The 25285-nt window shown below is 48.6% G+C and overlaps 1 protein-coding gene across 2 annotated transcripts in view; it reads right to left on the bottom strand.

Annotated features, from left to right (window-relative positions):
* LOC114778677 (adenosine kinase-like) overlaps positions 1-25285 on the bottom strand; it is a 102252-nt gene that overhangs the window by 28596 nt on the left and 48371 nt on the right. For both annotated transcript variants that reach the window (XR_003746428.1, XM_028967161.1), the window contains exon 7: positions 1061-1231. Coding sequence is in view for 1 of the 2 variants with exons in the window: in XM_028967161.1 (XP_028822994.1) it covers positions 1061-1231 (171 nt within the window). In the remaining variant the exon portion in view is untranslated. The remainder of the gene's footprint in view (positions 1-1060; positions 1232-25285) is intronic.

The raw sequence follows: 25285 nt of genomic DNA, 5'->3' as shown, positions 1-25285 counted from the left end.
CGGATCGGGATTCGAACCGGCGACCTTCTGATTACGGGCCACCACTGCCCCAAAATTTGAATGGGATTCTATTGTGGATTTGCGATGGAACCCGCTAACCTCCCTCTAACATGATGTGAAGTTTAATTCAATCAGCGGAGGGCCCGGAACGCCCCTCTGACAACGTGTGAACGCCTGGCGAAACGCACTGAAAAATTGGTGCGAAGCGGCGAGAAAAAAAAAAGGCGACTGGGAGGCAGGTTCGGCATTCGCGCAGGTCGAGGGAGGGGGAAGGAAGAAGCAGCTTGAGTAAGCAGCGGTGATAAATTCCTGGACATCCCGACCCGCCCGTGACGCGCGAGAAGAGAACAGAAAATAGAACCAGCGAGCGCGCCGATATGCACTGATTAATGTTCCACGCCGTTCTGCATTTGCAGCCGACCATGTTACTTCACCGCGTCTGAGCGATATTTACAGGAAAACAAGGCCTCGTTCGGATCATTTAGCCTCAGTTATAATGGTGGAACGGCCACGCCTTCACATAAACTATATGCGTTACGTTATACTTGGTTATTTATGGCTGCTAGTACCTCAAACTATTGGTGGTAGTAGCCTAGTGGTTAACACACTCGCCTATGAACCAGAAGACCCAGGTTCAAATCCCACTTACTACCATTGTGTCCCTGAGCAAGACACTTAACCCTGAGTGTCTTCGCTAGCGAAGAGAAAGTCGCTCTGGGTAATAGTATGATAATAATGATAATAATGTTTTACGGCGACGCCGCGGTCAATGTTTCGGATGCCCTGGTCCGTATTTACACACGGAACAGGCGCGAAGCCGTGCGGGCCACGCCCGGGCCACGCCCCTGCCTCACAGTTACGATTCGTGGCCGCTTGCAGATCGGTGCAGATAAGGAGGACGAACGCAAACGACAAATGTCTCGGATCCAGGAGAAACGGCATCTCTGTCTCGCTCGTAATGAGATCAGGCTGAGCGGCTCGTGCAGGAGGGAAGTGCTTTAATACGCGGGACACGGATTACGTGTGGCAGGTGGACATATTTACGCATAGCTTCACTGACCGTTTCGTTGCCGAACAGCACGTCCACGTAGGGCAGGACCTTCATGAGAGGGTCTTTGAAGAACTGGCTGATGAAGGGGGCCGAGAGGTTGAGGCCGAACGTCTTGTTGTGGTCCGAGGCGTGTTTCGCCACCTTCAGAATGGACTCGGGGGAGACAGTCAGGAAGAAGCCCTGGAAGCACAAAATAAAGTCATGAGTCCAACCTTCTCGCGGGACCCACATCTTTCATGATGAACCTCCTTAGATCATCATTTATGACAGATCTCACCAGCCTAATTCATAATGGAATAAGAAACCTTCCTCAGGACTGACCAAAGGTTAAAGTTCATTCCTCCATTTGTACAATTTGCACCGTCCACGATACACCACCGTAATAATAATCATGATGAAATGTCCACGTCTTGCAGTCTCTTCCCAAAAAACGTGATTTTTGTACATCGGCTGAACAAGGATGCAGTAATGAAACGGGGAAGAAAGCAACGAACTAGAATCTATTAGCAGGTCGGCATTCGCCTCAACAGGAACTGATGCTCCGTACGTGTCTGCGAAGGTGCTACAGACGCAAACTGCGGAGCGGCTTCTCCCCCCGCCGGGTATCTAAACGTGCCGGAAGGGGGGACCGTTTCCCGGGAAGAGCGTTGGGGAGACGCAGGAAGAAACGAGTCAAGACTCCGGTGAAGAGCTGTGGAGGGCGGGCCTCGGGGAGGGAAGCGACGTGCACGTATCCGATGATGGGGGGGGGGACTGAAGTCCCGTCCAGAATCCCCTTACTCGGAAACAGGAGAGGCCGCTTCTTGCATTGTGTGAATGAATACGAATCAGGTAAGGAAACACCTCGGCGCACCGGCGCGAAATCCGAGGCGAGAGTCTTATGAAAACCTCACAAAAAAAAAAAAAAAAAAAAAAAAAAAAAAACGCCCCCCCCTTCTCCTTTGATACCGATCTCCTTAACCTTGTTTTTCAGCTGCACAACTCCCCATAACCCCCCGGTGTCACAATAGGTTTTTTTTGGGGGGTGAGGGAGGGTGGAAGAGGAGAGAGAGAGAGAGAGGATACGCTTGGTTTAGTCTGAAACCGGCCTCTGTTGTACAAAAGTCATTAAATCTGCTGACATTTGTAGGCGGGCAGGTGACCTTTGGTGTGTGTGAAAGCATGAGGCTCTCTGGCTAATACACAATATCACACGGCGGCGTGTGCTTGTGTGTGTGTGTGTGTGTGTGCACGCTTCATTATGTTATCATGGCCCCCCCGCCACATGCACCCACTAATTCCTTTTTCAAAATTCCACTGCCAAAGTTCACATATATGACTACATTCTGAGTGTAAAACACTTTATTGTTTATGGTATTAACATCTGGATCCGATATTTCATCTTCATTGCGATTCATTATATTCATATTACTAAAACAATAACCCAGTAATCCATATGATGAGATAACAGGATGCATTTCTGAAGCTCATGTGTCCATTTGTAGGACCTTTGGTGGTCTGCAGCAACAAACTGGGATCTACTGTGTGTTCTTCCATGGTTCCATCAGAGCCAGCACGAACCCTTTCAGCGGCCATCACAGAGTGGTCGAAAAAATTCTCTTCTACCTCAAATAATCACTTGCAGAGTTTCATCAGTGCAAGAAATTACATGATTTATCTTACTATTATTTTTCTGTTGCATTTTTTATATATATATAAAAAAAAAAAAACACACACTAATTGCCCCTAAAGATTAAACTGGCCATAAGCCGACACTTGTGGCTAGATAGCGGTATTCTGTTAGCTATAAGTTAGCCATCCTTACCAATAACGCCAGCAGTATATGCCATTTCTAACTAACATTAGTTCAACACTGTTTAGCCACTAGGTATTAGACCCCCTACAATGTTGGTAAAAAATAATAGTTTGGAACTTCCAACACATCCTAATAAATCCCGCCCACTGCCCCGTACCGAGATAGTCAATATTATTTGGTTATTTTCATCTTCTGCAGATAAAACGAACATTTAAATGCCCCACAATCCCCAAACGTCAGCGAACTCCTCGTGACCTTTAACCTCAGTTACGTGTAGGTTAAGCTGCTGCCGGGTGCGCCGTTCTTCAGCCGTCGGGTAATGGAAGGGAAGATTACTTCCTGACACAAATTGGCCTTTCGTACGTGAAGATAAACTGTCATGGTGCCGCCTCTGATCAAAGGCCACCGGGCCGCCACCGCAACTTCCGTCCAGCTTCATTATTCCTGCAAACTGTGACGTTCACAGCAGCGATTAGGATCCTCTGATGATCACGTGATCCTTCAAAATGCCACTTCTGACCTCGGCTCACCTTTCAAGGTCGTAATAAAACAATTCATCTATTTAAATGAATTGCGGCACATTTCCATAGTGTCATAGAGAGTCGTGGAGCCGAAACAATGCCACAGATCTGTGGTGTCAGGCAACACTTTCAAAACTGACATCATTTCCTGTGAATCATGTTCCCATTATAATCTGGGGGGGACAAATGTGCAAAATGCCGGTCCTGGTTTTCATACGACAGTTTTAATTAATACGCCTCATCCGAACTGCATCATTAGGCCGCTGGAGAGAAATAATGAAGCGCGAGAGCCGGTGAGGTCAGCGCATGCTTAATGGAGTACAGAGTGTGGGGCTGGAGTCGCCAGTTTCATCATGTGATCGTTTTCATACAGACGGACACGTTTTTGTCACTGAGAGTCATTGTCATTTAACAGTACAATAAATCGATTCAATTCGGCAGAGTTTTATTGCAAGCGATTCATTCAGTTTATTCTATTCGCAGATCTGCGCTGAACCCGAACCGATTCTGTTAAAGAGCATTCCAGAATGCGGTGACGGTTCTAGGAGGCTGGTGCTTGGATGCAGGTTCTTGACTTATAAGGACATGCTGGCCACTTATCTGCAATTTACAGCGTTGTGGGTGTAAAACCTCCCATCGGAGTCTTGGGAGTCTTTGATAAGCTCCGCTGTCTGCATGGCTGCCCGGCATTAGAACATGGAAACCTAATGAAATGTAGACGTGCAAAGACGAATGTACACACACACACACACACACACACAGCGTTGTGCAGAGGAGCGGTAATAAGAGTGGAGAAGTCTTTAGCGCTCAGGTGTGGGTCACATGCCGGGGTGGCGGCTCGGGTTACCCCAGGTGTCAGGGCGCTCTGTGAAGTCGGCCGGTGTAGCGTTTCCAGCTCCGGAGGATCAAAGCGCAGGGTACACTTTGTACAATTTTCTCCCGGCCGAGGCGCTTAATAAAGCATTCAGAGCGAGAGTTGGGGCCTGGCGCGAGGAGCCCAGATGCCGCGGATTTTCAGAAACTTCTCCTCGTCATTTTCAACTAGATTAAAATGTTGTTCGTATTCGGTTTTCCAAAACCAAACGAATTTTATGAATATTGTAAAGCTTTTTCCTTGGAAGGTTTATAATAAGGACTGAAAATCGAAAATCCAGATTTTCAATGCTTCCGATTAGGGGAAAAAAGACATATTACAATTATTGAGATCAATATTGCGATATGCGATTGTGATATGATAAAGGGCACTTGCTTGTATATCAATGAAAAGTTGCATACAAATTACTAATAGTGAAATGTTTCATTTCAAAGTGAAACATACAAACTACTTATAATAACTTGAAATGCCCAGTGCTGTCAAAATACAATATTCTACAAAATTAATCACAAAAAACTCTTTACATTACAGTCGAACGACAAAAACAACTGTTTTGATTATATTTGGCCATTATAAAATCCCGTATTATAGTTCTTACGTTTAACCAAAACGTTGTTTGGAGGCTGACTTGAACACAGGAATGCATAGCTTCACTAGCTTAGCCTAGCTTAGCTAAGGTTAAGACTTATAAAACAGGATTTTATAATGGCCAAATATATTCAAAACAATTGTCGAACATTACCTATGAAATGTAATCCCCCGGGATCTGGTTTGGAGCGTACAGCGGTTTGTACAGCCCCAAGCAGCACAAGAGTGAGGCATTTTTATGCACTTCTCTCCATAGACATTTACATGCTTCACTCCACTGCAGAGCCCATCGCAATATGGCGGCGACGTTGACATACGTCTACCCATATGTCTATGTGAGTCACAAATCTGAAGTCTCCACTGAACCGAATCGAAAGTCATGTGACCAAACACGTCACATTCGACTGAAGGGAGACTTCAGTCAGCTCGCAAACTTTGAGAGAATGAGTGATATGTTGCCGATTCAATCCATGTACTAATCATTTAAATCGCAGCTTTTTGCGTTCATGTAATCGCACAGACTGACATCGCGATTACGATTAGATTAGATTAATCGTGCAGCACTACTTACGATTATTATTTATTATTTTCTGTAAATCCAATGTCCTGGTCATTGGCTTGTGCTTTTACTGTGACCTTTAACCTCTGCTGCGATGCCTTCTTTTGCTTTTCTCTGCGCATGATAACCTCATAAACGGGTTACTGCCAGAGCTGCTCTTCAGCTGCGCCGCTTCCTGCGCCTTCATCTGCAACGTACGGCCTGATGTCACCGGGCTTAAAATAAACCGCACATCAGAGGTGCAAGAAACGTCTATTCGGGGAAGGGCATTTTCATTTGTGCCACTAAAGGTGGCTGCGGGGATAAAAAAATACGAAATAAAATTCCCTTTCGCCCCCCTCTTCCCGAGCCTGAGGCTATTTTCATTCTGCTGATGTAAGGGATCCGTTTGAAATAATCCATCATGACTTTGGCGCGTGATGGAGGCGAATTAGTCATTATCACGAGCAAGTGCCGGTGGCCGTCCGGTGCAGGGGCGACGCCGCGCGCTGACATTAAAACAGCGCTGGTAAAAAGCGGCGGGCGTGTCACGGAAACCACATCCTCATTAGCGGCGAGCGTGACATTTCCGCAGCGCTGTGAACGCGGGCAGGTATTTCGAGTGGGTGAGGGGGGGTAAAAACGCACACGGTACGATGCTCCGGGCGATTCCGGGCACCGATACCGCAGGCCGGCAAGGCCTATCAGGAGAATTAACCAGAGATCACACGGAATTAACCGGAGGCCCGGAAGATCAGAGGGAGCGTTATCGGCCATCCTGGTGAAGCCGCGGCGTCCAGGGCAGGATGGATAGTCCGCGCCTTTGCGGGGGTTTTGTTTGGAGCCGCCTTCTGACTCGAGCCGCCGTCCTTCGCCGCGGTATACGGCATTACGTAAAAACGAGAACGTCCCCCTCCACACCTGCAGGGGGCGCTGCAACTCCCCGCTCTCCTCCCAGCCTCGTCTTTTCATTAGAAACGTGCAGCGTATCCGCCATTGTTGTATGCGGGACGTGTTTGGGGTTACAGGTCAGGTCGAAGGTCGCAAGGCCAGATCGGACAGAAACGTTCCTGCGTGGAAAACGGCACCGGAGGCACGCGGTGACATGGCCTCACCGACCACGACTCGATCATGTGGTCCTGGCACGTGGTTTGGAGGGCTGGACTGCGGCCAGAGATGCTCCAGCTCAACATCCTTCATGGGACGAGACGAGCAGGACACAACAAACTCATACGCACGGGACGTGAAGCGCGACATTTTAACGACATAGCAGTAACGTGCAGTAACATGCAGTAACGTGCAGTAACGTGCAGTAACGTGCAGTAACGTGCAGTAACGTGCAGTAACGCACAGTAACGCACAGTAACGCACAGTAGCGCGCAGTAACGTGCAGTAACGTGCAGTAACGCACAGTAACGCACAGTAACGCACAGTAGCGCGCAGTAACGTGCAGTAACGTGCAGTAACGCATAAAACAGATCATCAGCCGCAACATGAAAACCGCTGAAGTGAATATCAACGTCGAGCTTGTTCCAGGGGCACCTGCCAGCGAGTGGGGTGGTAGTAGCCTAGCGGGTAACACACTCGCCTGTGAACCAGAAGACCCAGGTTCAAACCCCACTTACTACCATCGTGTCCCTGAGCAGGACACTTAACCCTGAGTGTCTCCAGGGGGGGGGACTGTCCCTGTAACTACTGGTTGTAAGTTGCTCTGGATAAGGACGTCTGGTAAACGCTGTAAATGTAAACGAGTGACATTTTTTATGCAACAAATCAACATTTTGAAGTTGATGTGTTTGTGCCCATATTAGGTTGGTCCAATTCAGAATCTGTGGGACGTGCATGCAGGCAACATCTCACATGTTACAGGGCTTAAAAGATCTGTTGCCAAGTACCACAGGAGATGCCTTCAGAGGTCTAGTGGGGTCCTGCTCAGCATTAGGCGGGTGGTCGTAATGTTATGGTCCATCACTGAACATCAGACATTTACATTTACAGCATTTATCAGACGCCCTTATCCAGAGCAACTTACAATCAGTAGTTACAGGGACAGTCTCCCTGGAGACACTCAGGGTTAAGTATCTTGCTCAGGGACACAATGGTAGTAAGTGGGATTTGAACCTGGGTCTTCTGGTTCACAGGCGAGTGTGTTACCCACTAGGCTACTACCACCCTACCCCACTCGCTGGCAGACACACACACTTGGACTCGCTCGCCACGCTGATGATCAGAACTCGGCAATTCGTCCGGCCGTACGCGGACATAATTACATTAACCGGCCGCGGCGCGCTGGCCGGCCCGCTGCACTGACCACATTAACCACTTCTGGAGGTGGCTGACCCTCCAAACACCACGCCGCCGTGACTGAGCGCAGAGTCTCGCTAATGGCATAAAGAGATGAGCTCTGGAGGCGATCCGGAGGAGCAGAAAAAAAAAAAAAAGAAGAAAGAAATGAAGAAATGAAAGAAAGACGAGGAGAGGAGAGGAGGAGGAGGAGGATGAGAGCGGTTCCAGCTCTCCCCTTGAGCTGCAATGTTTCAAAAATGTGTTGGATGGGGCCACGGGTCGGGCCAAGAGGCGGCGAACATGCCAAGGAATGCACTTAAGATTTAAAACAGACAAGATTTAAGGGCCAGGCGAAGACGAGTGCCAATTCTAATCCGCAGAATAATTCAGCTCCGTAGCACCGGCTCAGCCTTACAGACACCACATGCGAGCGGGCGCTGTTACCAGAACGCGGAGCGGGTGGTTCTAATCAGCGCCGGGGATGAAAGCGCTGCCACCGACCAGCCGCGGACGGAGGCAGGGGGACGCTAAACACCCCGGACGGGGTCCTCGGCTCCTCCTCTCGCAAGCAAGAGGAGCCGGAGTGCGGCGAGGAGGGGCGAGGAGGGCTTCGTGGAAAATGTTCTACTTGAAGCTTCGGCCAAAGAATGAATAACAGCCTAGAAAATGCACCTATATATAAAAACAGATGTTCGGGCGCTGGGCCGCGCTGGCACGAAAGCCACTTTCACAACACACGGGTCAAAGAGTCAAGTAGCGGCGCGTCCATACAGCTACGCGGCTTAATGGTGTTGCGCGGGAGGCTAATCGGCCCAACGTTGGCCACTCCGCCGAGGCATTTAAAAAAAAAAAAAAAAAGGAGCACAGACACAAGACAATCTTCCATTGTGCGAGAAACCCGGTCCAAACGGAAAATCGCGGGTAATCGCCGAAGCCGTTGAATCATATTTGGTTTTGGTTGAGGGGCTGGAATAACAGAGCTTTGATTGCCGGGAGGCAATGGAGGCCCTGCCCAGAGGAGCTAATTTGGTGCACATTTCTCCCCGGGGGGACCTGGTGGCCTCGTGCCAGCGCCGTGTCACGCGCCCCCCCACCCCCCCCCCACCCCCACCTGGAGCTGGGCACAGAGGCGGCAGGGGTCGATTCCGACGGGCAACTCCGCTGTAGAAGTTAATTAGGGTGCCTGAACTGAGGATTCTGGGAACGTAGACAAGCTTACATCCTGACATCAGCACCACATGACGAAACCACGTCAGGAAACTAGCGATCCTCGTCTAAAAACACACGCAGTGCACAGCCACTGACCGACCCATTCAAGAGTAAACGGTTCCATGTACGCTACAGGACTGTACGACTGTACAGACTGGCCGGCCACAACTCATGAAATGCCATGCAGGTAGCTGCCTGTACACAAATTTCTACCTTTGCGGTAAAATGGCACATACGTTAAAGCAGTTCCCGTAGATGACGTAAAAACTGATGTTAAACTGGATGTGAGGTAAAATTGTACTTGGACGTGAAGTTAAACTGGATGTTGGATGCTAGGTTAATCTGGACGTGAGGTAGAATTGTACTTAGACGTGAAGTTAAACTGGACGTGAGGTAAAATTGTACTTGGACGTGAGGTTAAACTGGACGTGAGGTAAAATTGTACTTGGACGTGAGGTTAAACTGGACGTGAGGTAAAATTGTACTTGGACGTGAGGTTAAACTGGACGTTGGACGCTAGGTTAAACTGGACGTGAGGTAAAATTGTACTTGGACGTGAGGTTAAACTGGACGTGAGGTAAAATTGTACTTGGACGTGAAGTTAAAGTGGACGTGAGGTAAAATTGTACTTGGACGTGAGGTTAAACTGGACGTGAGGTAAAATTGTACTTGGACGTGAGGTTAAACTGGACGTGAGGTAAAATTGTACTTGGACGTGAAGTTAAACTGGATGTTGGACGTGAGGTTAAACTGGACGTGAGGTAGAATTGTACTTGGATGTAAGAAAATACGAGGTAAAATGGTACCTTTACACGAGTTCAAACCAAACCTGAACATGAGATAAAGCTGTACTTGAACGTGAGGTAAAATTGTACTTGGACGTAAGAAAATACGAGGTAAAACCAAACCTGAGTTAAAGCGGTACTCGGACGTGAGGTAAAACAGCACATGGAAAGGAGAAAAAGCTACAAAGGCGTGAGAAAAGCCTGTCTCCAGATGCTGGGGCATCTCTAAAGTAGCGTGTTGAAAACCTGCACACCATCTGCTCTGCACCATTCTAATAATAGACACAGACTGCACCCCCAGTGCACCCCCCCCCCAAAAAAAGATCAATAAATAAATAACAAGAAAAAATAATAATTAGAAAAAGACGCTAAGATGTCGCGTTAATAATTCAGGACTGTTTTAATTGGAGCTGTAATATGATGGGCGGTCCCTTAAAGAATAAATGTAAACGGCGTCTCTCCTACGAGCCGCTTCAATAGACGTGGAGTTCCTGCATCCCGGAGCTTAAAATACGGCTTTCAAATCCTCCCCATCTGCCCGAGGGTGTCAGGAGCCGTCAGTCTGCTCAAGCTCCCCGACATGTTGGTGTTGTTTTTAAGTGTTCCTCCACGGCTCCGGACTCTGGAGCCGAAAAGCCATTACGGAACGTCTCAGTCGAGAAAGAGCTGAGCCACGTGGAGGGAGCCGGGAAGGTCACTTCGATAAAACGCGCCCCGGCTTTGTTTTAGCGGCGCCTGCTGAGGCGCGCGCCGTGTAGACGTGACCTCTCAGGTGACCCGAGCGGTCGAAGTGCTTTTTAAATCCACGGCGGACCCACGTGCTTCCCGCCACGTTTAAATCCGTGCAGCGGGCCGCCGTGTTGCAACCGACAGCTAGCGGCTTATTTCCAGCCCCGTCAGCACCACCGCTCACTGCTAATCAGCGCTAGCGGCTACCAACGGTCTCCCCGTACACGGAAACCGGGACGCGCGGCGTTTACACGCCTGGAAGAGCCGCGACTGACTAAAACGTTACACGCCGAGCAGTAGCCGAGGTAACGACGGCCAGAACGTAGCGCAGCCCGCGTCCCCCTGAGCGTGAGAGGACGTGGCCGGCAGTGACCTAGCGGTTAAGGAAGCGGCCCCGTAATCAGAAGGTCGCCGGTTCGAATCCCGATCCGCCAAGGTGCCACTGAGCAAAGTCACCGTCCCCACACACTGCTCCCCGGGCGCCTGTCATGGCCGCCCACTGCTCACTCAGGGTGGTTAAATACAGAGGACACATTTCACCGTGTCACCATGTGCTGTGCTTCACGATGACAGTCACTTCACTTTCACGTTAGCAGCCTGATTACCCGAGGAAGCAGCTTCGTTGGGTTTACGCCGCTTTGCCATCCGTTTGGCAGGTACTTTGCCTCTCGAAAATAAAAGCCCATCGAGCAGCTGTTCCTACTTTTGGGGATGGGGCGTGGCTCTCAAGGCCCAATCTCCCGGTGGAGATCTGAAGGAGAGTTATGAGGAACATCTTCCCCCGTGTGTCGTGATCGTAAACAGCCGTGGCGGTTGCTCGTCGCGGCCGCCGCGAGTCTGTAGCGTGACAGCGCGGCGGATGGCCACCATCGCCCGGGGGGCGGAGAAAAACGGCAGAGACTCCTCGCCACGTAACATCAGCCAGAAGAAAGCGGGCCGATTCGCCTCAGAGCTGCCGCACGGCCCACCGTCCCCACACGCTGCTCCCCGGGCGCCTGTCATGGCCGCCCACTGCTCACCGAGGGTGACGGGTGAAATGCAGAGGACACATTTCACTGTGTGCACCGTGTACTTCACTTATTTGAAGGCAGGAGGCTTTCAAAACACGGGGCACCGGGTTGCGGCCACAAAACGCAGCGCCATGCCGAGGTGTCACAGTAACGTCCCGTTTAACGTGCATAAATATCGCAAGTGCCGAAGGACAATTTCACAGGTGATTTAAATTTTTAAAAAAAATCAGAGCTGTAACTAATTAATTGTGCAATGAATTAATTGTGATTAATCACGATTAATTCTTATGTCTAAAGCTTGTTAAAATGTACATAATACAACAATTTTTAATTTTTTTTAATATTAATATTGTTATATCTGCCAATGGCTAATTTATTTCAGCATATTCAACATTTCTAACGGATCGAAGAGATTAACATGTTCGCTTTGACACCCTTAAAAACAACAACACTGGAGAGGTTTCACAGGTGATGATCACAAGAGGAATATTTATGCCCCCCCCCAACCACCAAAAAAAGTAAAGGTGTCACATTATTGTGATGGCGCGGTCACAGCAGCCACATGACGGAGGCAGATGTGAGCTCCACAGGCCAGGTTCTGTGTGGTGTTATTGGCCTCAGGTGTGAGTAGGCTCGCTGAAAGCCACCTTCGTTCCGGTTTTAAAAATAGCAGAAAAGATGACATTCAGTGAACACGACTGTCAGGGAAATGGCAGGAGGAGTGGAGGAGTGGAGGAGTGCCGCAGCGGCTGTTTGAATATCGCTGCAGACAGCGGGGGAAAGTGGGTGTATCGGCAGCGCTGGTGTGTTTATGAATACAGGCGGCGCAATCATCTCCAAAGCTATAAATAATCCCATTTGTCCTGGATTTCCACCAACTGAGCAGCACTACGCACACACACATATACCTGTGTGTATAAACCACTGCACATCTTATACCCTTTTTAAAAATAAATAAATAAATAATAATAAAATAAATAAATATTATATATCTCAAATAAAAAAAAAAAATAAAAAAAAAAAAAAGAGAGATGTGCAGTGGTTTTGTGCTCCACTGAGGCTCCCCACTCATGTTCTAATTATGGGGGACAATTTAGCACCGGGTTTCTGTGGCCAAATTCAAAGACCGGAATCTCAACTCATCCCATTGCATTTCAGCCATGACTAAAACGACCAAGATCCTTCAGAAATGATCACGATCTTTATTAAAATCTACGGTAATTCCCTTCGGTGGCGCTTCTTAAAACAGAATAACTATGATTAAGAGTAGTGTCATGTTCAGGGCTCGTGCGGATCCTTGGGTCATAACCGAAAGCGAGATAATCCGGCGTTACGTAATCCTCCGTACGGAGTATTAGGAGCTGTGTTCAGTAGGGGGGGGGGGGGGTTAAAGCCACGCCGTTTAACATCCTAAATTAGATTACGGCCGGCCGTCTACACCAGGCGCTGGATTAATTACGCCCGGAAGCCGGCGAAAGAGAGAGAGTCCACCGGAAAGCTGGGGAACAACGTTACCATGGAAGCGTCCCATTAGAATAACAAACACTTAACATCGCTTCAGAGCGAGGCGCGCCGAACCTCACCGAGCCTCGCACCGGCACCTGCCATCACATTTTCCACTCAGAAAAACTCCGAGAAATGTGGACACATGGAGAAAAAGAGGAGAAAAAGAGCCTCGAGTGGCAGAAATGGACTTTTATCCCCCACAACTCCGCACCAGTAATAACTTTCCCTGGGAATAAGGTGAGGGAGCGGGGTGGTGGGGGCGAGAACACCACTTCTCCTCCATTCTCCATTTTTTTTTTCTTTCTATTTCTATATATTTATTTTAAAGCAGGCAGTGAATTTCCCGGAGTGATAAGGGCTTAGCCGGTGTAATCCTCGGAGGGCCAAACTCTGGCACGCCAGGAGTAGAGAAGTCGCTCAGAAAAATAAAAATAGCTTCACACCAGCGGTAAACAGGCCGGTGGTCTCCGGGGTCCGCTTGCGGTTATTCTTTTTTATTTATTTCTTTATTTTTAAACCACCACCTTCCCATGAAAAGGTCTGCAATTGGCCGGGTGACGACGCCGGATACGGCTCCGTTGGGCTCCTGCGACCACGATGGCAAAAGCCAATCTTGACCTTTGGCCTTTTTTCTCCCGGAACATGACTCGCGGCAGCACTTTGCGGCCATGTGGAGCAGGAAGTGGCAGCCGACTAAACAGCCGGAGCTTTTGTCAGAGGAACATGGCCGGGGAACGGCGGGAAAAGCGCAGCACGCTCGCGTGGGACCGTTATTGTGCAGCGCGCCGCACGTGGGTGACATGCTGCCGTCTCCAGAAGGCACGTGGAGAACAACAAGTCTTCTTATCTGTGCAAGAGTGTGGCAATAAAGATGACCACACAATTAATCGCACATTCTGCGATTAATTGTGACAAGTTCTTAAGTGTAAAGATATAAAACTATAAAAAACTGACAGTCTCTGATGGTAAATAGAATCTCAATATTTGAAAGGTAATGATGAGTCAAATGGTGAAACACACAGTGACACGGTGAAATGTGTCCTCTGCTTTTAACAGTCACCTTAGTGAGCAGCGTGTGGGGACGGTACTTTGCTCAGGGGCACACTTCAGCGGTTCGGGATTTGAACCGGCAACCTTCTGATGTCCTTGTCCATTGCCGTACCCGCTAGGCCAACCACTGCCCCAACCACTGGTACCGAGTGCATTTAAATATTTATAAATATATGTAAACCTGAATCAGCCCTAAAACTCCTTCCCTGTCCATCCTTACGAAGGGACACAAAGTAAACAATGTGACTGGGTTAATTTCGTTTATTTATTTGAATGCATTCAATATTCGTAAATGAATTGCAATGATTAATGCTGTCATTTTAAATTAAAAATGTAGTTAAAAAGGGAATTTTCGACTATTTAAGCAGGCACTCATTAAAAAGTAAATAATACCAAAATATGATTAATTGGACTGGGAATTTAAAAAACACAGCTTTAAAATCCATCTTCCTGAAAAGTGAAAAATCCAATTTTGAAAGTGTGCGTAGACGTGTGGGGGAGAGACAGATTGAGGGCAAATTACAAGGGAGACCTCAGAAAATTACACATAATGTCTTCATAATAAGACTGAAGTGTCAGCTTTTCGGCGAAAAAGAACCGTCCCGGGGCTACGTTCAGAAATCCGGCCTTTGAAATTGCAATTACATTTTCGGCGACTGCACCAATCACAGAGCTTAACCAGCCGCGCTTATGTGTAATGCAGAACAGATTGGATCTGAAAATGAACCAAATGTCGGCCATGGCGGGGTTACGTTCCGAACGCGGCGGATGAATGAAGCCCCCCCCCTGCACACACATCTCTGCATCTCCGAGAGGAAGAATCTATTTCCCCTCCGGCCATGTGACACCGACGCCAGCGCGCCGCTCCAATTCGAAAGCCCACCGAGCGGCGGTGATTAATGTCCCCCGAGTGTTTGCAGTGGATCCGATCCCCCCAACGCACCGGGCCGCGGAGAGGCAGCCGGGGTTCAACAGCAGCCACTCATTGCTCAGGAGATCCTATCAGAGCGATGGCGAGGTGCTCCATCGCTGCCATGGACCTGCCCGTGACCTCGATTTATTCAGCCCAAGATAAACCCCTCGATCGTCGCCAAGCAAAATGTTTTAATGTAATAAACAAAGATTCAATAATGAACCTAAAAGCAGCACTGACCAGCAGGTTAAGCGCATGGTGCGCTGCTCATAAGGCAGCGATGTCACGTCTTCATTCTGATGCTAAATGTACATGAAAAGACTTCCAAAAGTGTCAAGTCTGACAGGCGCTACCATCTGAAGATGAGAGACAGTGCACACAGTGAAATTTGTCCTCTGCATTTAACCATCACCCTGAGTGAGCAGTGGGCGGCCATGACAGGGTGGTAGTAGCCTAGTGGGTAACACACTCGCCTATGAACCAGAAGACCCAGGTTCAAATCCCGCTTACTACCATTGTGTCCCTGAGCAAGACACTTAACCCTAAGTTGCTCCAGGGGGACTGTCCCTGTAACTACTGATTGTAAGTCGCTCTGGATAAGGGCGTCTGATAAATGCTGTAAATGTAAATGTAAATGTAAATGACAGGCGCCCGGGGAGCAGTGTGTGGGGACGGTGCTTTGCTCAGTGGCACCTCAGTGGCACCTTGGCGGATTGGGATTCGACCGGCAACCTTCTGATTACGGGGCTGCTTCCTTAACCGCAAGGCCACCACTGACCAAAACCATAAAAAAAAACCATTTCCCAAATATCCCCAGATTTTACCGAGGTTCTAGACATATATTCTACACAACTGCACAAGCACAACGGCTCAATGATCGATTCGATCTTAAATAAATACGTTTCGTGCACCAGAGTTCCAAACCCAAATAGTGGCCGTTCCCACAGAGGTCGAGTAAACAGCTTGTCCGGGTGTTGATTTCACAATTCATTATGAATAAACATTCCAGCCATTCTGCAGAATAATCGAAAAACCATTTGGCAATGGAAGAAATAAGTACTCTTTTGTTATTTCCAACCGGCCTGCCGGCTGATGTGCCAAAAGTCCACAAATGGCGGTTAGACGGGAGAACAGTGGGCATCAAAATTATAACATTCATGTTTTTTTTAATAACAGACATAATTGCCCAGTTTGCTCTCTAAAACAGGCCTCATTTTTCCAGCTGTTTGGACAGGAGACCACGCTGATCCGTTTTCACGTCAAGATGTGTCAAGCGGGAGAGGACCCGAATGGAAACAGCGCCACACGAAACCTCAGACTTTCCATTCTTGGAGAACGTGCCATATAAACCAGTCAGGAGCTCCTGGACGTGGCACGAAGAGCGACGGAACGTTCTGGAAAGAACCACCTCAACTGAACTAACAGGAAGTGACCTCAGGGTCATCGCGCCCACTCAAAATGCCCCCCTTCCAGGCTATTAAATAAAAGTACGTACTTACAAACACGCCCCTTTTTAATCGCGACATTCCTGCACTTTATCATCTTCCAGGCGGGGACGTGTCAGATTCCATCTTTGTGCTGTTTAACGTGACAGTTAATGTGATCACGTGACCCCGTCATAACCATGGTAACAGGTGGACGGGGAGCAGAAGTCTGTGGAAGAGTGAGAATGACATTTCCCTGCAACTCGGCGCTCGGGGGAAATGTACCGGGGTAAAATTGCTTTTGGAAGTGGTGCGAAGTAAGAGCGAACAGACGCCAGATGCTGGGGCAAATCAATCAAAATCATTTATCATCTCGCAACTTTCGCGCCAACGCAGGGCGCAAAGACTATTTACGATCAAATTAGTAATCAATGCAATTAATGAAAATCTACATGAATTAATGAATTTAGAGAAAAAAAAATTGATGTAAAAATAAGTCACATTTTATAACGAATCAACGTAGCGAGAGAATAAGTCATATAGAAGAAATAAATGAATAAAGTCCAGATGACTCCCAGGCGTAAGTGGTGTTTATATTCGCAGTTCCGGTGTAAGCGGTGGGTAAGTTTGCCCGCCTGCACCACGCTGCGCCGCTGCATATTTAATAACCCGGCAGACATGACAGGGATATGATATGACACGAGTGCGGGACGCGGGGCTGAGCGAATGCATTTTTCATTCGCTGCAGCGCTCGGCGCCCCGTCACATACGCAGACATACGAGACAGAGATCACCATTACGCCAACACGACCGCCATTCAATTTACTGTTAAACAACGTGCAGGACGTAAAGAAATCCGCTCATTTTTTGGTTTGGAATTTATTTAAATAAAACGATGAACCTGAAGCTAAAACTACTTTAAATTATTCTCTATCGGTTCAGAACACAGACAGCCTTGAGCAGACTTCCTGTTCAATTCAGCTGCAGCCCAAAACACAGTCGACAACAAAAAAAGAGCATCACACACACACACACACACACACACAATATGCAGAAAAACATCCGATCCAGGGCGAATGACCAGTATCACATACCACATCTGACCACATCTAATCGGACAATGGACACGGACTCACACACACAAACACAGGATATGCATGTGCTGTTGTGGGCTTCAGACCCTGGAGTGAAATGACATTCTAATGAAGGTGGTGGGCTGTGAAGCAGTGAGGGCCTGACCAAGAACTTTCTGGCAGATGGCGATCCACGAGCAGCATTCAGAAACATAATACAGAACGTGCCAGGACCGCTGGTCAAGAAACCTGCTTACCTACGGTCCAAAACTGGAGATTAACCTAAAATTTGGGAAGAACCTCTTCAGAAACAAGCTGCTCTGGAGTGAAAATGTTCATGTTCTCTGCGTAACTGCCGAGTAACGGCTGTACCGAACATTTACATTTACGGCATTTACCAGACGTATCCAGAGCGACGTGCTTCCATGTTACCATGGATGAAGTGGTCAGTTCTGGTTCACTAAGACCCCCCAACTATTTACATTTATGGCATTTATCAGACGCCCTTATCCAGAGCGACTTTACAATCAGGATTACAGGGGACAGTCCCCCCCCGGAGCAATTTAGTGTCCTGCTCAGGTACACAATGGTAGTAAGTGGGGTTTGAACCTGGGTCTTCTGGTTCATAGGCAAGTGTGTTACACACTAGGCCACTACCACCCTTATGAACTACGAATACAATCTTTTTATTCACTCTGTTCTAGTTTCTATACAGAAGTCAGACAAGAAGAAGGTTACAAGTTCATCTAAATCTTCTCTAAAGAGGAAGGTCTTGAGCTGCCGTGTGAAGGTGCTCAGTGACTGAGCTGGAAGTTCATTCCACCACCGAGGGGCCAAGACGGAGAAGAGTCTAGATGAGCGTCTTCCTTTTACCTTCAGAGATGGAGGAACCAGGCGAGCAGTACTGGAGGCTCGGAGTATACGAGGTGCAGTGTGAGGTGTAATAAGGGCTGTGAGGTAGGATGGTGCTACTCCATGTTTGGCTTTGTAGGCCAGCATCAGTATTTTGAACCTGATGCGTGCAGCTACTGGGAACCTAACTTATCATGGATTATTGAAAACTTCTGAACAACAGCTCAGCAGTGACTTACTTGTACAGGCCTTGGATTTAAAGCTCTGAATTCATTTTTGCACCAGCAGACCCCTCCCTGTCCTTGGCCGTACAACTGAGTGGAAAGATGGATGATCCATCAGGCATTAGCCCTCCTTGCATTTCAAGTCAAGTCAAGTCAAGTCAACTTTATTGTCAATTCTGCCACATGTACAGGACATGCAGAGAATTGAAATTACGTTACTCTCTGACCCATACAAGTAACATTAAATACAAAAACAGTAACAGTAACGAAAACAGAGTATAAATACAATTTAAAAAGAAAGGCACAATATACAATTTTAAAAACACCATATACAAATAAGGGCACATGGTGGAGAGTGCAACATCAGGAGAGTGCAAAAACCAATAGTGCAACAGAGTTTTAAGTTTAAAGTGACGAAGTGAAAGTGAGGTAGATGGCAGACCAGAGCTGCACAGAGTGACTGGTGCATGGTCAGTTTGTGTGATTTAGAGTTCAGAAAGTTTGTGGAGCTGAAGAGGGGAGTGAGGGGAGTGGGGGCAGAGCCGGGAGGGAGTTGAGTTTCCTGACCGCCTGATGGGTGAAGCTGTCCTTCAGTCTGCTGGTCCTGGCCTGGAGACTCCGCAGTCTCCTCCCTGATGGCAGCAGGCTGAAGAAGGTTTGCATTGGGTGGGTGGGATCAGCTGCTATGCCGAGGGCTTTCTTGGTGAAATTATATCCCACATTATATTAACTGCTGAGAAACTGTGAGGAACATCTCACTGAGAGGGTCCGGGATTTGCATCTGAATGCTGGCTCTCCTGACAAGTACATGCAAAGTAACTGCCGGAATGCAGTTCGATGAAAAGAAGAGGGGAAAAAAAGACTGGATGGCGCAACAAGGTTGTGAGTTCGAATCCTCCATGTCCGTCCATCCAAAGCGAAACAGTGAAACGTGACACGCGGTGACACGGTGAAATGTGCACTCCGCATATAACCAATCACATTCGAACCCGCAACCGGCAGGCCACGTTCGCCAGGTGAACTGATGACTCTGAAATGTAGGTGTGAGTCCCCCCGTGTCCCCTGAAGGACCAAGCATTTACGGAAAGTGAGTGAAATACAGTATTTCATGTCTGATATATGGTAGTTTAAAGTCAATTTAACCGTATAATCATCCTGTGCACAGTACGCCCATGTTGAGAACCTTAAAAATGGATTTAATTAGGGCTGTAAATTGAGATCACCCGTCTGACCAATCACGGCAGCTGGAGCTGGAGGATGGGAGTGACCCTGAGAACCCAAATCTCGACGTTCAGCAAAAGCTGCACCGGCGGCTACATCCGGATTTTCTGCTCACGGGCAGATTTTTTTTTTGACACTCCCATGTTATCAGATCTTCACTCACCTCCGGATGAAAGGTCTCAGTATTTTTTTTTTCGTCCTCCTCCCTCTCTTGATGACACCACGCCATGGCAGAGGCCGGCGTCCCCGTGTGAAAACTAATAGGCCCTCGGCTTCAGCAGGTAATTACAAGACCTTCAGCCGCGGCTGCAACCGAACGCTTCCTGTAGCTATTGATCGGCCGCCCTCAGCAGAACGGCATAACTCCTGCCCCCCTCCACGCAGAGCTGCTGATGGACAGGATCCTGCGAGCGCTGGAAATGTACATTTATTAGTGTGTTTTGGACCCGAGTCTGACGGCGGAAGCTTTCCCTTGGCCGCGGCTCGTCCCGGGCAGCTCGCGTTTTACTTGGACCGGTCTCGGAACTGGAGACCTGCCTCGCCGTGGAGCTCTTAAGTGTCTTCTGGGACGCAAGATGGACTCACAATGGTGTGGTGAGGGCCATGCGAGGCCTGCGCGCCACTGAGCGAGCATGAAGAAGAAAGTGAGGAAAGGACACGGGCAGAACCGGCCACTTTTTCACAACTCGACATGAATAATTTAACACGTTGCATTAAAAACGTTGCAGTTTCGCTAATCTCCGGACGGAACGTTTCGTCAGCCTGAAGCCAATTACGGGAAGCCAGTAATGAGGCAACGGCTCTCAAGAAGCCTAAAAGATGATTATTACGGTATCGTCTCTGCTGCCCATCTTCACGCACAATTTAAAGTGTTTATTTCCACGGCAGACAGTCGGAAGAGGTGTGAGCGGGATTTTGAAAGCCATTAGACTCGGCGTGCTCCATGCATATGCAGCCGGATGATTTACGAACGCGGCAATCGCCGTAATTGGTCAGGAAAGTAGCAAGTGAACAGAACGTTCCCTTCAAAATATGTTTGGAAAAAAATCATTGTCATCTTACATTGGCGGTCTGGACAAAAAAGCCGTACCAGTAGGTGGCGCCAAAATCCGATCTCTAACAAGCTGTATTACATTCGACCGTGCGCATACAAGAGCTAGCCTGGTCTGGTTCTCACCGCGATGTACATACGCCGCCTTTCCGGGCGGGGATTAACAAGATGGCGGCGGTGGCGCAGGTGCTTCGGTGGGAGCCAAACGGCACCATCATTTTCAATCAGAACTGACACCTCTCATTACGTCGCGGACAGACGTATTATTATTGCTCTTTAGCTCTCCTTGACCTCCGCACGCCTCCCTGTTGGGAGGATTGGGTCGGGTTCGTATCCGGGTGAAAATGAAGCTCGGGCTGCGAATACACCGAGGCATCACTCTTCGCTGCCCGAAAGCCCCACCACCAACAATAACGAGGGTCTTAAGCCTTGGCTTTGGAAACACCGACTGGCAAACCACGGTTCCACCTTTTAGCTGCACGTTTTCCGGCTCATCTCAGAAAATCCCTGCGCTCTTACGCACCGCAACCTCCGCCAACCTCCGCTCGCCTCCAGCCAGGATGACGGCAGCGAATGTAAAACGGAGGCGGTAACATACCAGCCCTCTACCTGAGGAAGACGGCGTCATCTGTCATCATGTGACATTAGCTCCGCAAATGGGGTGGCTGAATCACACCACCAAGGCAGGATTGGAAATTCGGCTGATGAGGATATTCATGGTACTCATGGGAGCTTCTCAAACCCAAATTCCAAACTCTGCACCATGACAAAGACCAAAGAGCTTTCCAAGGATGTCAGGGAGAAAATTGTGGACCTACACAAGGCTGGAATGGGCTACAAGACCATCGCCAAGCAGCTAGGTGAGAAGGTGACAACAGTTGGTGTGATTATTCACAAACAGAAAAACCATAAAATTACTGCCAATCTCCCTTGGTCTGGAGGTCCATGCAGGATCTCACCTCGTGGAGTTTCAATGATAATGATAACTGTGTGGAACCAATACAGAAGCACTCGGGAGGATCTTGTCAATGATCTCAAGGCACAGTGATCTCTGAGACCAACAGTTGGTAACATACTATGCCGTGAAGGACTGAAATCCTGCAGCCTGCTGAAAGTGTTGTGGTCAGACAAGTCCAAGTCAACTCGCCGTGTTTGGAGGATGAGGAATGCCGCCTATGACTATAAAAACACCATCCTCACCATCAATCATGGAGTGGAAAACATTATGCTTTGGTAAAGTTTGGTAAAGTGCCCAAGGGGGCAACTGTAATGAGTCAAAGGGAGGATGGATGGGGCCTTGTAAAATCTTGGGTGAGAACCTCCCTCCCTATCCACCAGAGCACCATGGTGACAGCCAACAAAGGTTTTGCAAAGGAATCAAAAACTTATTTAAGGACAGTGGTGGCCTAGTGGATAAGTTCAAACCCCAAACTGCCAAGGAACCAGTGAGGTCCCCTTGATCAAGGCACCTAGCGTCCCCACACACTACAGGGGATACATTTCATTGTCATTCATTGTTATACACAGCACACAGTAATAATTCATGAAATGTGAATTAATTTGGAACTATTTTGAAAAGCATATTTTTGTTCTGTCTCTCACTGGTAATAAGCCTACAATTAGCACGGGTTCAAATAATATTTTCTCTGAGTGTAGCTACTACTGCAGTCAGTAAATAAATATGAACAAAAAAATTCTGCAATAATATTATTATTGCAATAATTACTATAATTAACATTTATGAGATATGTCGATTTCACATCAACATCATTATAAGATTCCTTGAAACGCATTATAATGCATTATGCACCGTTTATAATGCAGTGTGAAGGGGGTATTTCACACATTTGTCCATTTTCCACCTTGTCCCACACACACGCAGGCCTTGTTGTAAAGCGAGTCCGATGTCCCTCCCCCGCCACCAGCAGAGTTCCTGCCCCCCCCCATGTGACGTGAATATTCATGCGGGGGATCTGAGGCGGCGTGGACGCCAGCCAGCGGAGCCCGACTCTCTGGAAAGTCTGCAGAAGAAGATAAACGTGCCAATTTCCAACTTCGGGGCTCCTGCAGTTGGCGGTGAATCATCCTGAAGGAAAATAATCAAATTACCGAACCTCGGCAGGAAGAAAGTGAAGGCAACAAATGTCCAAGAGCAAAGAGGGGCCACCGAGAAAAAATAAACCTGAAATGGAAATGGGCGCGGAAACGGTTAAGCGCTCGTTTGATCCGGCGGTGGGCGGCTCTGGGTTAACCGTTTTCACATCTCGTGCCGCGAGGGACGCTCGCCCTTCGCGTCCCAGTGAGTCGGCGTACAGATCCTGACACGGTGCGCGCCGAGGGCCCCGTCACGAGACGCGCCGGTTATTGTTCTGATTGGTCTCCCCGCGTTTCGTTTGAAACGGTTGGGGTTGTGCGATGGCGTTTGATACCCGGCATGCACCTTCTACCGGAGGAGGAGGAGGAGGGCGCCGTCTGCTTTTATTTACAGAGGACGGGCACCGGGCGCATGGAGTCGCAGGCCGCACTGGAGCATGCAGCTGCAGCGGCGGCGGCATCAAACCCAGTTACCGGCCAACGGTGGCGCTCAGCGTTGGGGCGGCGGCCATGTTGGGCGAAGCCATGCAGCTGGCATGGCCGCATGCCCTGCAGGCGGGACACCGGGTGCCGGAACCTTCCCCTGACCTCCCATCAGCACAACGCGTGCGCGCTAAAAAAAAGCAGAGGAGGGATGGAGGGATTCAGAGAAACAAGAGGAGAAACGAAGAAGAAGAGGAGAGGAACGTTGTGGAGGAGGGGACGGAATGAAGACGCTGCAAAGGACAGACAGAGACAGAACTACGAGCAGAAAGGAAGGGAGAGAAAAATTTATCACAAAAAAAAAAAAAGAAAAGAGAAGGAATGGACCGGGAAAAAAAAAAAAAAAAGAGACAGAAAGATGGAAGCATGACAGACACAGAGAGAGAAGCCGAAAAGAGAGTGTCAGACAGACAGACAGGAGGACGAGAGAGAAAAAGAAAGAGAGAGAGAGACACTATAAAAAACGAAAAGAAGGAAAAGAGAGACACACCTACAGCAAGACAGGAGTATGTAAGGAGAGCAAGAGCAGAAATGAGACGTTCAGAGAGATGGACAGAAACAGAGACAGGCAGGCTGAAAGACGGGCCAGGACTGTGAGAGAGAGAGACAGTCAGGAAGGAGAAAAGAGAGACAGGGAGAAAGAGAGACACACGTACAGCAAGACAGGAGTATGTAAGGAGAGCAAGGGCAGAAATGAGACGTTCAGACAGATGGACAGAAAGACGGGCCGGGACAGTGAGAGAGAGACAGTCAGGAAGGAGAAAAGAGAGACAGGGAGAAAGAGAGACACACGTACAGCAAGACAGGAGTATGTAAGGAGAGCAAGGGCAGAAATGAGACGTTCAGACAGATGGACAGAAAGACGGGCCGGGACAGTGAGAGAGAGACAGTCAGGAAGGAGAAAAGAGAGACAGGGAGAAAGAGAGACACACGTACAGCAAGACAGGAGTATGTAAGGAGAGCAAGGGCAGAAATGAGACGTTCAGACAGATGGACAGAAAGACGGGCCGGGACAGTGAGAGAGAGACAGTCAGGAAGGAGAAAAGAGAGACAGGGAGAAAGAGAGACACACGTACAGCAAGACAGGAGTATGTAAGGAGAGCAAGGGCAGAAATGAGACGTTCAGACAGATGGACAGAAAGACGGGCCGGGACAGTGAGAGAGAGACAGTCAGGAAGGAGAAAAGAGAGACAGGGAGAAAGAGAGACACACCTACAGCAAGACAGGAGTATGTAAGGAGAGCAAGAGCAGAAATGAGACGTTCAGAGAGATGGACAGAAACAGAGACAGGCAGGCTGAAAGACGGGCCAGGACTGTGAGAGAGAGACAGTCAGGAAGGAGAAAAGAGAGACAGGGAGAAAGAGAGACACACGTACAGCAAGACAGGAGTATGTAAGGAGAGCAAGGGCAGAAATGAGACGTTCAGACAGATGGACAGAAAGACGGGCCGGGACAGTGAGAGAGAGACAGTCAGGAAGGAGAAAAGAGAGACAGGGAGAAAGAGAGACACACGTACAGCAAGACAGGAGTATGTAAGGAGAGCAAGAGCAGAAATGAGACGTTCAGACAGATGGACAGAAAGACGGGCCGGGACAGTGAGAGAGAGACAGTCAGGAAGGAGAAAAGAGAGACAGGGAGAAAGAGAGACACACGTACAGCAAGACAGGAGTATGTAAGGAGAGCAAGGGCAGAAATGAGACGTTCAGACAGATGGACAGAAAGACGGGCCGGGACAGTGAGAGAGAGACAGTCAGGAAGGAGAAAAGAGAGACAGGGAGAAAGAGAGACACACGTACAGCAAGACAGGAGTATGTAAGGAGAGCAAGGGCAGAAATGAGACGTTCAGACAGATGGACAGAAAGACGGGCCGGGACAGTGAGAGAGAGACAGTCAGGAAGGAGAAAAGAGAGACAGGGAGAAAGAGAGCCACACGTACAGCAAGACAGGAGTATGTAAGGAGAGCAAGGGCAGAAATGAGACGTTCAGACAGATGGACAGAAAGACGGGC

Source organism: Denticeps clupeoides, chromosome 2, assembly GCF_900700375.1.
Source record: "Denticeps clupeoides chromosome 2, fDenClu1.1, whole genome shotgun sequence".
NCBI lineage: Eukaryota > Metazoa > Chordata > Actinopteri > Clupeiformes > Denticipitidae > Denticeps > Denticeps clupeoides.
Note: the sequence above shows the minus strand (reverse complement) of the source record. Positions and strands in the feature narration are given on the sequence as shown.